Below are 13900 nucleotides of genomic sequence, written 5' to 3'. Positions count from 1 at the left end.
TGTATTGTCAACATACAAGTAAACAAATAGAAAATGAATGCAGTGACGTTTGTTATTTTTTGTTTTTGTTTTTTTTTTTGTCAAATTTACTACAATTGTGTATTAAAAGTTAGCAGGAAACTCTAAAGTATGGAGGTTTTTGTTAAACATTTAACAGTTCTGCAATTATTTTTCATTTTATTACATGCAGATATATATAGTGCGAGTGTACTTACATTCATATATCATCAGTCTTTTATGTTTGGACTCGCTTTTCATCGTGGTTCTATCGTTGGAGATGTGTGTTTGGGGTTGGGGGATAGTAAAAGGAGCGTTCCTGTTATTGACGATAGCTGATTATGTAACCATATTGATACTTTTCTTCACCTCTCGAATTTTCCTTTGTTTTACTCGTGTATGAAATAAATGCACCTACTTGCTTTTATGTTTCTTTAAAATGGGTTGTCCTGTTTGTTTTTCTCTTCTTTTTTCTCTCTGTTTTTTAGTGTTTTGACGACTTGTCTGTGTCTTTGTTATGTCATTTTAATCTGTTCAAAGCACGCGAGATGAATAAACCAGAAACAATACAGTGACGTCACATACGTAGCATGTCTACTGTTATGAACTAAAACAAGGATGGACGGACATTTGTACAAAAGGTAAGAAAAGGGTTTATTTCTTTGATAACATGTATCATGCATTTTAAAGGATTGTTTACGAAATTGTAGGATTCTAATATAACAGAAGAGGTTATTTTCATATTGAAATGACAGCAACTTAACGACACAGAAAAACAAAGTCTACTAGTATATACAGACAATGTGTGACTGACAGTATTAAATGCGCTTATTTGTGTATACATTGAGAAACGTTTGTTGCTGCCGTTTTCAATTAAGACTACCCTAACCCCCGGACAGCAAACACACCTCTTTTCGCCAAGACATTTTCCTTCATTTGTGATAAATACTGTATATTGAGACAGAGAAAAGGCGTTCAATGTCAATATGAAAAGAATAGCTTCAAATATGATAATTCATAAAAACATTTAAAGAAGAAAATAAAAAAGGAGATAGAAAGTAATAAAAAGCCCAAGAATGAAATATTTGATTATAGATTAAGTCCTCTATTGGAAATAAAAAATCTATCGATCTGGTGTTGTTGGGTTTCTGTCCCAAAGAACATGCCAAACTTGTCCTGTTGTTTACGTTTCTAACCATAGCTGAAAAGAGGGATAGGATTCACGTTTGATAGAAATTGATTCTTATTTCTTTTTTTTCTGGATTTGATACGACTAAGAGAGAACTAGAAAGAAAAAGTTTTAAATTTCTACTGGTTGTCAACATCATGAGGTTGTCCTAACATGTAGAAAATAGTTCCATCATGCTGGGAATAAAAAACGACCTAAATAGTACTTTGGATTTACTATTAAAGTGTGTGTTCTATTCATAAACAACTAAATTTCATGTCAAACAATTACTCCCCCCCCCCCCAAAAAAAAATAATCCTCCACAAAAATGAAAAAGAAACAGAAAAAAAGGTTTACAAATTAAGAAAGAAAGAAAAACCCACAGCATGTTGAGACTTGAACTAACATCCATTAAACGCTATGCTAATTGGCCTTCACAGAAATCAACAGACAATAGAGAAACCTATTTATTTATTTTTTTAACGGAGAATATCTTTTTCTTCGTTTCAATCTTGCTTTGGGATTCTTTTTACATTAAATCTGCTTGTTAATGTTGCAATAGGTAACAAATATTTCAGTCCAACTATCATTCATTTAAAATATATACACCCCCCTTTTCCTCGGGATTTTTTTTTGTGGGGGAAGGGGTTCAGTTAAATACAGTGGAGACTATTTTTGCCCCAAGTCTAATGGTTAACATTGGTGTGATTTTTGTCTTTATGTCTCTTTTGAATCGTCCGTGTGCATGCTGCTTCACCCGGTACCGATTCTGGTCTTATACTTGCCTAGCCTATATAGGAAAAATGCATATTTATGGCCAGAGTCTTCACCGTGAACCCCCCCTCTTTTTTTAAAAACAGATGAACCTTTGTAATTGTTAATTTAGAGGCAAATGATGTGTACAACTTTCGAATTATAAAAATACAAGAATCTTGGGTTTGGTTGGTATATTTTGTATTGAAACTTTCAGGTGGCCAGTTCGAGCACGGACCATCGTTTAATTGATAATAAAATTAAGTACATATATTTTTTGAAAAATATGATATATTCAACAAGACATATTCGAGTTTTAGAGCACGAAGTGCTCAAATTTTACATGAAAATGGAAATAAAAGCAGAGACGCATCATACAGCACAGTCAAGTTTCTAGTGCCTCATATCCACTGAACATAAAGTCGCTCTCTGAAAAGTTCCCAAAGCTAGATTAAATTAAACGACATTCCAAATACATATTCTAGATATTGGTTTTATTCATTCGAATCTAGGATGTCTGTGAAATTTCGCTCAGGTTGAATAAAAATGTTTTTTGAAGTTTTCGTAAAAATCTGCAACCAAACAATGGCGCGTGAACTTTTTGTGTGTTTCCCTCCAGCTGAAAACAAACTTATTACGACGAGTAACATACGTCCAGTGAATAAAAACGGAAAGAAACCTGTAGAGAAATGATATTTCTTCCGCTGCACAATTTTACGACGGTAGAATATTTTTCTATTGAGAAAAACTCGTAAATTTTCTGTCAACATACCTGCGAAGACAAATCAGTCGGTTCTACTTTAACTATTAATATCTTTCTACTGTGATCATTGAAAAATACACAGTTTATCTAACCTGCAAGATTAATGACTGTTGAGCAATTTGATATGCTATATGTGAATGTTTTTGATAGAATTATACTAAAAATTATCATAAAAGTCTTCGAAGAAGCACATAATCATTTTACCGAGATCGCGTAATGGATTTTACAAGTTATTTTTAAGGGTGTCTTCGTCGAGGTCCGCGTTCGTCTGTTATAAATAAACGAGGCCTTGAAAGGCGTTATTTTCAAATCGTTATTCGTAGTATAAACTTCGTAAAGGATAATATTTTGAATCGTTCAAAATGGCAGACGTAGCAGCACCAGCACCAGCTAAATCACCAAAGAAAAAGGCAGCAGCTAAGCCAAAGAAGCCTTCAGCACATCCTAAATACAGCGAGATGATTGGGAAAGCCATCGCTGCTTTGAAAGAACGTGGAGGTTCCTCAAGGCAAGCAATTTTGAAGTACATCATGGCCAACTTCAACGTCGGAAAAGATGCCAAGTCAGTAAACGCTCATTTAAAACTTGCACTCAGAGCCGGAGTTAAGAACAACAGTTTGAAGCAGTCCAAGGGAACTGGAGCATCCGGATCTTTCAGAATTGGAGAAGCAAAACAAGCTAAAAAGAAGCCAGCAAAGGCAAAGAAAGCAGCTAAACCTAAGGCTGCCAAGCCAAAGAAGGCAAAGAGCACACCTAAGAAAAAGAAGGCAGCAAAGAAACCAGCTGGAGAGAAAAAGGCAGCCAAGCCTAAAGCTAAGAAACCAGCAGCAAAGAAAGCAGCCAAGCCAAAGAAGGCAGCCAAGTCACCAGCTAAAAAGAAGGCAGCCAAACCAAAAGCCAAGAAGACACCAAAGAAGAAGTAAACTGTTCCAGACTACAGTCTGCAGAGGCTATTCAGCCACCAAAAGCCCTTTTAAGGGCTACCCAATTTGTTCAAAAAGAATCTACAATTGTTGTACATTAGTTATCAAACTAAATATAGCTGAGCCCTACCCTGCCCTTTTCTTTTTTCTTCACTTTGCACTGTTCTTTGAAATATTTTTTTCAGTCAAATTATTTCCATTTTTTGCTTCATTTCACTCCTTAAGAGTATACTATTTCTAACATTTATGCAGTTGCCTTTTGGGAAAATTATTTTTAGTAAAGAAATATTAAAGATATATCATTTTACTTTCACGCACATATTTTTTGAACTGATTAAAATTCTTTCAAAATAATATTCGATTAAAATACAATCTAAGAATAAAGGAAGTGATATTTTTTTTTATTCATTCTCTTTTTTTTTTTGGGGGGGGGGGGGGGTTGGGGGGCAAATCACACATTTAAACACTTCAACTAACTAATTCATTTTTCTCATTATGTGATTTTTTTCTCCCTTCTTATTCATTTTCATCTTGACTGAAATTTTTTAGAGGACTTTTTCTACACGTATGCAATGTCAAAGGTTGGACGTCTATTTCATATCAACTAGTCAATGGGGAGGTAACTCTAAATTAAACTCAGTACTTTTTTCGGTACTAATATACTGTAAAAATGTGCTGATTATGTGACGTCCATTTTCACTGAACTAGTACACAATTTTATTTAGGGGCCAGCTGAGGACCACCTCCGGGTGCGGGATTTTCTCGCTGCGTTGAAGACCCATTGGTGGCCTTCGGCTGTTGTCTGCTCTTTGGTCGGGTTGTTGTCTCTTTGACATCATGATTCCCCATTTGCATTCTCAATTTTACAATACAAAAGATGTATAGATGTATTGTCAACATACAAGTAAACAAATAGAAAATGAATGCAGTGACGTTTGTTATTTTTTGTTTTTGTTTTTTTTTTTGTCAAAATTACTACAATTGTGTATTAAAAGTTAGCAGGAAACTCTAAAGTATGGAGGTTTTTGTTAAACATTTAACAGTTCTGCAATTATTTTTCATTTTATTACATGCAGATATATATAGTGCGAGTGTACTTACATTCATATATCATCAGTCTTTTATGTTTGGACTCGCTTTTCATCGTGGTTCTATCGTTGGAGATGTGTGTTTGGGGTTGGGGGATAGTAAAAGGAGCGTTCCTGTTATTGACGATAGCTGATTATGTAACCATATTGATACTTTTCTTCACCTCTCGAATTTTCCTTTGTTTTACTCGTGTATGAAATAAATGCACCTACTTGCTTTTATGTTTCTTTAAAATGGGTTGTCCTGTTTGTTTTTCTCTTCTTTTTTCTCTCTGTTTTTTAGTGTTTTGACGACTTGTCTGTGTCTTTGTTATGTCATTTTAATCTGTTCAAAGCACGCGAGATGAATAAACCAGAAACAATACAGTGACGTCACATACGTAGCATGTCTACTGTTATGAACTAAAACAAGGATGGACGGACATTTGTACAAAAGGTAAGAAAAGGGTTTATTTCTTTGATAACATGTATCATGCATTTTAAAGGATTGTTTACGAAATTGTAGGATTCTAATATAACAGAAGAGGTTATTTTCATATTGAAATGACAGCAACTTAACGACACAGAAAAACAAAGTCTTCTAGTATATACAGACAATGTGTGACTGACAGTATTAAATGCGCTTATTTGTGTATACATTGAGAAACGTTTGTTGCTGCCGTTTTCAATTAAGACTACCCTAACCCCCGGACAGCAAACACACCTCTTTTCGCCAAGACATTTTCCTTCATTTGTGATAAATACTGTATATTGAGACAGAGAAAAGGCGTTCAATGTCAATATGAAAAGAATAGCTTCAAATATGATAATTCATAAAAACATTTAAAGAAGAAAATAAAAAAGGAGATAGAAAGTAATAAAAAGCCCAAGAATGAAATATTTGATTATAGATTAAGTCCTCTATTGGAAATAAAAAATCTATCGATCTGGTGTTGTTGGGTTTCTGTCCCAAAGAACATGCCAAACTTGTCCTGTTGTTTACGTTTTTAACCATAGCTGAAAAGAGGGATAGGATTCACGTTTGATAGACATTGATTCTTATTTCTTTTTTTTCTGGATTTGATACGACTAAGAGAGAACTAGAAAGAAAAAGTTTTAAATTTCTACTGGTTGTCAACATCATGAGGTTGTCCTAACATGTAGAAAATAGTTCCATCATGCTGGGAATAAAAAACGACCTAAATAGTACTTTGGATTTACTATTAAAGTGTGTGTTCTATTCATAAACAACTAAATTTCATGTCAAACAATTACTCCCCCCCCCCAAAAAAAAAAAATAATCCTCCACAAAAATGAAAAAGAAACAGAAAAAAAGGTTTACAAATTAAGAAAGAAAGAAAAACCCACAGCATGTTGAGACTTGAACTAACATCCATTAAACGCTATATGCTAATTGGCCTTCACAGAAATCAACAGACAATAGAGAAACCTATTTATTTATTTTTTTAACGGAGAATATCTTTTTCTTCGTTTCAATCTTGCTTTGGGATTCTTTTTACATTAAATCTGCTTGTTAATGTTGCAATAGGTAACAAATATTTCAGTCCAACTATCATTCATTGAAAATATATACACCCCCCTTTTCCTCGGGATTTTTTTTTGTGGGGGAAGGGGTTCAGTTAAATACAGTGGAGACTATTTTTGCCCCAAGTCTAATGGTTAACATTGGTGTGATTTTTGTCTTTATGTCTCTTTTAAATCGTCCGTGTGTATGCTGCTTCACCCGGTACCGATTCTGGTCTTATACTTGCCTAGCCTATATAGGAAAAATGCATATTTATGGCCAGAGTCTTCATCGTGAACCCCCCCCCCCCCCCCCCCTTTTTTTAAAAACAGATGAACCTTTGTAATTGTTAATTTAGAGGCAAATGATGTGTACAACTTTCGAATTATAAAAATACAAGAATCTTGGGTTTGGTTGGTATATTTTGTATTGAAACTTTCAGGTGGCCAGTTCGAGCACGGACCATCGTTTAATTGATAATAAAATTAAGTACATATATTTTTTGAAAAATATGATATATTCAACAAGACATATTCGAGTTTTAGAGCACGAAGTGCTCAAATTTTACATGAAAATGGAAATAAAAGCAGAGACGCATCATAAAGCACAGTTTTCTAGTGCCTCATATCCACTGTACATAAAGTCGCTCTCTGAAAAGTTCCCAAAGCTAGATTAAATTAAACGACATCCCAAATACATATTCTAGATATTGGTTTTATTCATTCGAATCTAGGATGTCTGTGAAATTTCGCTCAGGTTGAATAAAAATGTTTTTTGAAGTTTTCGTAAAAATCTGCAACCAAACAATGGCGCGTGAACTTTTTGTGTGTTTCCCTCCAGCTGAAAACAAACTTATTACGACGAGTAACATACGTCCAGTGAATAAAAACGGAAAGAAACCTGTAGAGAAATGATATTTCTTCCGCTGCACAATTTTACGACGGTAGAATATTTTTCTATTGAGAAAAACTCGTAAATTTTCTGTCAACATACCTGCGAAGACAAATCAGTCGGTTCTACTTTAACTATTAATATCTTTCTACTGTGATCATTGAAAAATACACAGTTTATCTAACCTGCAAGATTAATGACTGTTGAGCAATTTGATATGCTATATGTGAATGTTTTTGATAGAATTATACTAAAAATTATCATAAAAGTCTTCGAAGAAGCACATAATCATTTTACCGAGATCGCGTAATGGATTTTACAAGTTATTTTTAAGTTTTTATATGAACAGTCAAAGCAAATTATCTGGTTATTTAATGTAGAAAATGTTGAGTTACTTAAAATAATATGTAATTTTATATACAAACATCTTCCTTAGTGAAGATTAGTTAAAGGAAATCTATGTGTGTATATACATTTGATTGGACATAGAAAATTATATTCATCTGAATATCACAAACATACTAGCCGATTAAAAAAAAAAAAATTTTTAAGATATATTATTTATTCAAATGTTCTCTTATATCCTTGAGGCATCGTCCCCTGGTATCAACTGCATTCAAGTTACCTATGATGCTTCCTTGTTTGCTTTTGATACAGGTAGGAAAGAGACATTTACACACATTTTACATGCCTATGGCCCATAAGGTATCGCCCCCTGGTGTCAGCTGCCTTTAGGAAACCATAATGCTTTCCTATTTGCTGCTGACACAGGATGAGTCATGGACATGTTTAATTTCTACTTTCTTTTTGGCTAATTATTATATATTTAATTGATCCAACTTTTTGTGTACTATACATATGTGGATATCTATTTTTCTTTTTTTCTTTTTGGGCTGCTTGTTTGTTATCTATATCAACCACACTTGCAATAAAATGCATTAGTATTAAAAAAAAAACAACATACTATAGATTCTTTATCTACGTATTCTTTAAGAACTTAAATAGTTCTCGTTTAACTTTTTTTTTTTTTTATCTCATTGTTTGTATTGTATTATGAAAAAAATATTGATGTTGTAATGTTTATGCCCTTTGGGGCCCATAATTGGAAATAAAATATCTTATCTTATCTTATCTTATCTTAAGGGTGTCTTCGTCGAGGTCCGCGTTCGTCTGTTATAAATAAACGAGGCCTTGAATGGCGTTATTTTCAAATCGTTATTCGTAGTATAAACTTCGTAAAGGATAATATTTTGAATCGTTCAAAATGGCAGACGTAGCAGCACCAGCACCAGCACCAGCTAAATCACCAAAGAAAAAGGCAGCAGCTAAGCCAAAGAAGCCTTCAGCACATCCTAAATACAGCGAGATGATTGGGAAAGCCATCGCTGCTTTGAAAGAACGTGGAGGTTCCTCAAGGCAAGCAATTTTGAAGTACATCATGGCCAACTTCAACGTCGGAAAAGATGCCAAGTCAGTAAACGCTCATTTAAAACTTGCACTCAGAGCCGGAGTTAAGAACAACAGTTTGAAGCAGTCCAAGGGAACTTGAGCATCCGGATCTTTCAGAATTGGAGAAGCAAAACAAGCTAAAAAGAAGCCAGCAAAGGCAAAGAAAGCAGCTAAACCTAAGGCTGCCAAGCCAAAGAAGGCAAAGAGCACACCTAAGAAAAAGAAGGCAGCAAAGAAACCAGCTGGAGAGAAAAAGGCAGCCAAGCCTAAAGCTAAGAAACCAGCAGCAAAGAAAGCAGCCAAGCCAAAGAAGGCAGCCAAGTCACCAGCTAAAAAGAAGGCAGCCAAACCAAAAGCCAAGAAGACACCAAAGAAGAAGTAAACTGTTCCAGACTACAGTCTGCAGAGGCTATTCAGCCACCAAAAGCCCTTTTAAGGGCTACCCAATTTGTTCAAAAAGAATCTACAATTGTTGTACATTAGTCATCAAACTAAATATAGCTGAGCCCTACCCTGCCCTTTTCTTTTTTCTTCACTTTGCACTGTTCTTTGAAATATTTTTTTCAGTCAAATTATTTCCATTTTTTGCTTCATTTCACTCCTTAAGAGTATACTATTTCTAACATTTATGCAGTTGCCTTTTGGGAAAATTATTTTTAGTAAGGAAATATTAAAGATATATCATTTTACTTTCACGCACATATTTTTTGAACTGATTAAAATTCTTTCAAAATAATATTCGATTAAAATACAATCTAAGAATAAAGGAAGTGATAGTTTTTTTTATTCATTTTCTTTTTTTTTGGGGGGGGGAGGGCAAATCACACATTTAAACACTTCAACCAACTAATTCAATTTTTCTCATTATGTGATTTTTTTCTCCCTTCTTATTCATTTTCATCTTGACTGAAATTTTTTAGAGGACTTTTTCTACACGTATGCAATGTCAAAGGTTGGACGTCTATTTCATATCAACTAGTCAATGGGGAGGTAACTCTAAATTAAACTCAGTACTTTTTTCGGTACTAATATACTGTAAAAATGTGCTGATTATGTGACGTCCATTTTCACTGAACTAGTACACAATTTTATTTAGGGGCCAGCTGAGGACCACCTCCGGGTGCGGGATTTTCTCGCTGCGTTGAAGACCCATTGGTGGCCTTCGGCTGTTGTCTGCTCTTTGGTCGGGTTGTTGTCTCTTTGACATCATGATTCCCCATTTGCATTCTCAATTTTACAATACAAAAGATGTATAGATGTATTGTCAACATACAAGTAAACAAATAGAAAATGAATGCAGTGACGTTTGTTATTTTTTGTTTTTGTTTTTTTTTTTGTCAAAATTACTACAATTGTGTATTAAAAGTTAGCAGGAAACTCTAAAGTATGGAGGTTTTTGTTAAACATTTAACAGTTCTGCAATTATTTTTCATTTTATTACATGCAGATATATATAGTGCGAGTGTACTTACATTCATATATCATCAGTCTTTTATGTTTGGACTCGCTTTTCATCGTGGTTCTATCGTTGGAGATGTGTGTTTGGGGTTGGGGGATAGTAAAAGGAGCGTTCCTGTTATTGACGATAGCTGATTATGTAACCATATTTATACTTTTCTTCACCTCTCGAATTTTCCTTTGTTTTACTCGTGTATGAAATAAATGCACCTACTTGCTTTTATGTTTCTTTAAAATGGGTTGTCCTGTTTGTTTTTCTCTTCTTTTCTCTCTCTGTTTTTTAGTGTTTTGACGACTTGTCTGTGTCTTTGTTATGTCATTTTAATCTGTTCAAAGCACGCGAGATGAATAAACCAGAAACAATACAGTGACGTCACATACGTAGCATGTCTACTGTTATGAACTAAAACAAGGATGGACGGACATTTGTACAAAAGGTAAGAAAAGGGTTTATTTCTTTGATAACATGTATCATGCATTTTAAAGGATTGTTTACGAAATTGTAGGATTCTAATATAACAGAAGAGGTTATTTTCATATTGAAATGACAGCAACTTAACGACACAGAAAAACAAAGTCTACTAGTATATACAGACAATGTGTGACTGACAGTATTAAATGCGCTTATTTGTGTATACATTGAGAAACGTTTGTTGCTGCCGTTTTCAATTAAGACTACCCTAACCCCCGGACAGCAAACACACCTCTTTTCGCCAAGACATTTTCCTTCATTTGTGATAAATACTGTATATTGAGACAGAGAAAAGGCGTTCAATGTCAATATGAAAAGAATAGCTTCAAATATGATAATTCATAAAAACATTTAAAGAAGAAAATAAAAAAGGAGATAGAAAGTAATAAAAAGCCCAAGAATGAAATATTTGATTATAGATTAAGTCCTCTATTGGAAATAAAAAATCTATCGATCTGGTGTTGTTGGGTTTCTGTCCCAAAGAACATGCCAAACTTGTCCTGTTGTTTACGTTTCTAACCATAGCTGAAAAGAGGGATAGGATTCACGTTTGATAGAAATTGATTCTTATTTCTTTTTTTTCTGGATTTGATACGACTAAGAGAGAACTAGAAAGAAAAAGTTTTAAATTTCTACTGGTTGTCAACATCATGAGGTTGTCCTAACATGTAGAAAATAGTTCCATCATGCTGGGAATAAAAAACGACCTAAATAGTACTTTGGATTTACTATTAAAGTGTGTGTTCTATTCATAAACAACTAAATTTCATGTCAAACAATTACCCCCCCCCCCCCCCCAAAAAAAAAAATAATCCTCCACAAAAATGAAAAAGAAACAGAAAAAAAGGTTTACAAATTAAGAAAGAAAGAAAAACCCACAGCATGTTGAGACTTGAACTAACATCCATTAAACGCTATGCTAATTGGCCTTCACAGAAATCAACAGACAATAGAGAAACCTATTTATTTATTTTTTAACGGAGAATATCTTTTTCTTCGTTTCAATCTTGCTTTGGGATTCTTTTTACATTAAATCTGCTTGTTAATGTTGCAATAGGTAACAAATATTTCAGTCCAACTATCATTCATTGAAAATATATACACCCCCCTTTTCCTCGGGATTTTTTTTTGTGGGGGAAGGGGTTCAGTTAAATACAGTGGAGACTATTTTTGCCCCAAGTCTAATGGTTAACATTGGTGTGATTTTTGTCTTTATGTCTCTTTTGAATCGTCCGTGTGTATGCTGCTTCACCCGGTACCGATTCTGGTCTTATACTTGCCTAGCCTATATAGGAAAAATGCATATTTATGGCCAGAGTCTTCACCGTGAACCCCCCCCCCCCCCCTTTTTTTAAAAACAGATGAACCTTTGTAATTGTTAATTTAGAGGCAAATGATGTGTACAACTTTCGAATTATAAAAATACAAGAATCTTGGGTTTGGTTGGTATATTTTGTATTGAAACTTTCAGGTGGCCAGTTCGAGCACGGACCATCGTTTAATTGATAATAAAATTAAGTACATATATTTTTTGAAAAATATGATATATTCAACAAGACATATTCGAGTTTTAGAGCACGAAGTGCTCAAATTTTACATGAAAATGGAAATAAAAGCAGAGACGCATCATAAAGCACAGTTTTCTAGTGCCTCATATCCACTGTACATAAAGTCGCTCTCTGAAAAGTTCCCAAAGCTAGATTAAATTAAACGACATCCCAAATACATATTCTAGATATTGGTTTTATTCATTCGAATCTAGGATGTCTGTGAAATTTCGCTCAGGTTGAATAAAAATGTTTTTTGAAGTTTTCGTAAAAATCTGCAACCAAACAATGGCGCGTGAACTTTTTGTGTGTTTCCCTCCAGCTGAAAACAAACTTATTACAACAAGTGACATACGTCCAGTGAATAAAAACGGAAAGAAACCTGTAGAGAAATGATATTTCTTCCGCTGCACAATTTTACGACGGTAGAATATTTTTCTATTGAGAAAAACTCGTAAATTTTCTGTCAACATACCTGCGAAGACAAATCAGTCGGTTCTACTTTAACTATTAATATCTTTCTACTGTGATCATTGAAAAATACACAGTTTATCTAACCTGCAAGATTAATGACTGTTGAGCAATTTGATATGCTATATGTGAATGTTTTTGATAGAATTATACTAAAAATTATCATAAAAGTCTTCGAAGAAGCACATAATCATTTTACCGAGATCGCGTAATGGATTTTACAAGTTATTTTTAAGGGTGTCTTCGTCGAGGTCCGCGTTCGTCTGTTATAAATAAACGAGTCCTTGAATGGCGTTATTTTCAAATCGTTATTCGTAGTATAAACTTCGTAAAGGATAATATTTTGAATCGTTCAAAATGGCAGACGTAGCAGCACCAGCACCAGCACCAGCTAAATCACCAAAGAAAAAGGCAGCAGCTAAGCCAAAGAAGCCTTCAGCACATCCTAAATACAGCGAGATGATTGGGAAAGCCATCGCTGCTTTGAAAGAACGTGGAGGTTCCTCAAGGCAAGCAATTTTGAAGTACATCATGGCCAACTTCAACGTCGGAAAAGATGCCAAGTCAGTAAACGCTCATTTAAAACTTGCACTCAGAGCCGGAGTTAAGAACAACAGTTTGAAGCAGTCAAAGGGAACTGGAGCATCCGGATCTTTCAGAATTGGAGAAGCAAAACAAGCTAAAAAGAAGCCAGCAAAGGCAAAGAAAGCAGCCAAACCTAAGGCTGCCAAGCCAAAGAAGGCAAAGAGCACACCTAAGAAAAAGAAGGCAGCAAAGAAACCAGCTGGAGAGAAAAAGGCAGCCAAGCCTAAAGCTAAGAAACCAGCAGCAAAGAAAGCAGCCAAGCCAAAGAAGGCAGCCAAGTCACCAGCTAAAAAGAAGGCAGCCAAACCAAAAGCCAAGAAGACGCCAAAGAAGAAGTAAACTGTTCCAGACTACAGTCTGCAGAGGCTATTCAGCCACCAAAAGCCCTTTTAAGGGCTACCCAATTTGTTCAAAAAGAATCTACAATTGTTGTACATTAGTCATCAAACTAAATATAGCTGAGCCCTACCCTGCCCTTTTCTTTTTTCTTCACTTTGCACTGTTCTTTGAAATATTTTTTTCAGTCAAATTATTTCCATTTTTTGCTTCATTTCACTCCTTAAGAGTATACTATTTCTAACATTTATGCAGTTGCCTTTTGGGAAAATTATTTTTAGTAAGGAAATATTAAAGATATATCATTTTACTTTCACGCACATATTTTTTGAACTGATTAAAATTCTTTCAAAATAATATTCGATTAAAATACAATCTAAGAATAAAGGAAGTGATATTTTTTTTTATTCATTTTCTTTTTTTTGGGGCGGGAGGGTAAATCACACATTTAAACACTTCAACCAACTAATTCAATTTTTCTCATTATGTGATTTT

General features: G+C 34.4%; 2 protein-coding genes and 1 pseudogene across 2 annotated transcripts; all 3 read left to right on the top strand.

Annotated features, from left to right (window-relative positions):
• Nucleotides 1-3002: 3002 nt before the first annotated feature.
• Nucleotides 3003-3669, top strand: LOC127732015 (histone H1-delta-like). The gene has a single exon (XM_052241062.1). The coding sequence runs from the start codon at nt 3044-3046 to the stop codon at nt 3602-3604; it is 561 nt and encodes a 186-aa protein (XP_052097022.1). The 5' UTR covers nt 3003-3043; the 3' UTR covers nt 3605-3669.
• Nucleotides 3670-8306: 4637 nt separating this feature from the next.
• On the top strand, nt 8307-8983 carry LOC127732012 (histone H1-delta-like; annotated as a pseudogene).
• A 3819-nt stretch (nt 8984-12802) lies between these two features.
• Nucleotides 12803-13450, top strand: LOC127732013 (histone H1-delta-like). Its single transcript, XM_052241059.1, has one exon. It carries the CDS (start codon nt 12842-12844, stop codon nt 13406-13408), a length of 567 nt encoding a protein of 188 aa, XP_052097019.1. The 5' UTR covers nt 12803-12841; the 3' UTR covers nt 13409-13450.
• Nucleotides 13451-13900: the final 450 nt, after the last annotated feature.

This window comes from Mytilus californianus, unplaced genomic scaffold (assembly GCF_021869535.1).
Source record: "Mytilus californianus isolate M0D057914Y unplaced genomic scaffold, xbMytCali1.0.p SCAF_21, whole genome shotgun sequence".
Taxonomy (NCBI): Eukaryota; Metazoa; Mollusca; class Bivalvia; order Mytilida; family Mytilidae; genus Mytilus; species Mytilus californianus.
Note: the sequence above shows the minus strand (reverse complement) of the source record. Positions and strands in the feature narration are given on the sequence as shown.

Excerpts from the sequence above, each read along its gene's own strand:
- LOC127732015 (XM_052241062.1), top strand. The coding sequence starts at position 3,044 with ATGGCAGACGTAGCAGCACCAGCACCAGCTAAATCACCAAAGAAAAAG.
- LOC127732013 (XM_052241059.1), top strand. The coding sequence starts at position 12,842 with ATGGCAGACGTAGCAGCACCAGCACCAGCACCAGCTAAATCACCAAAG.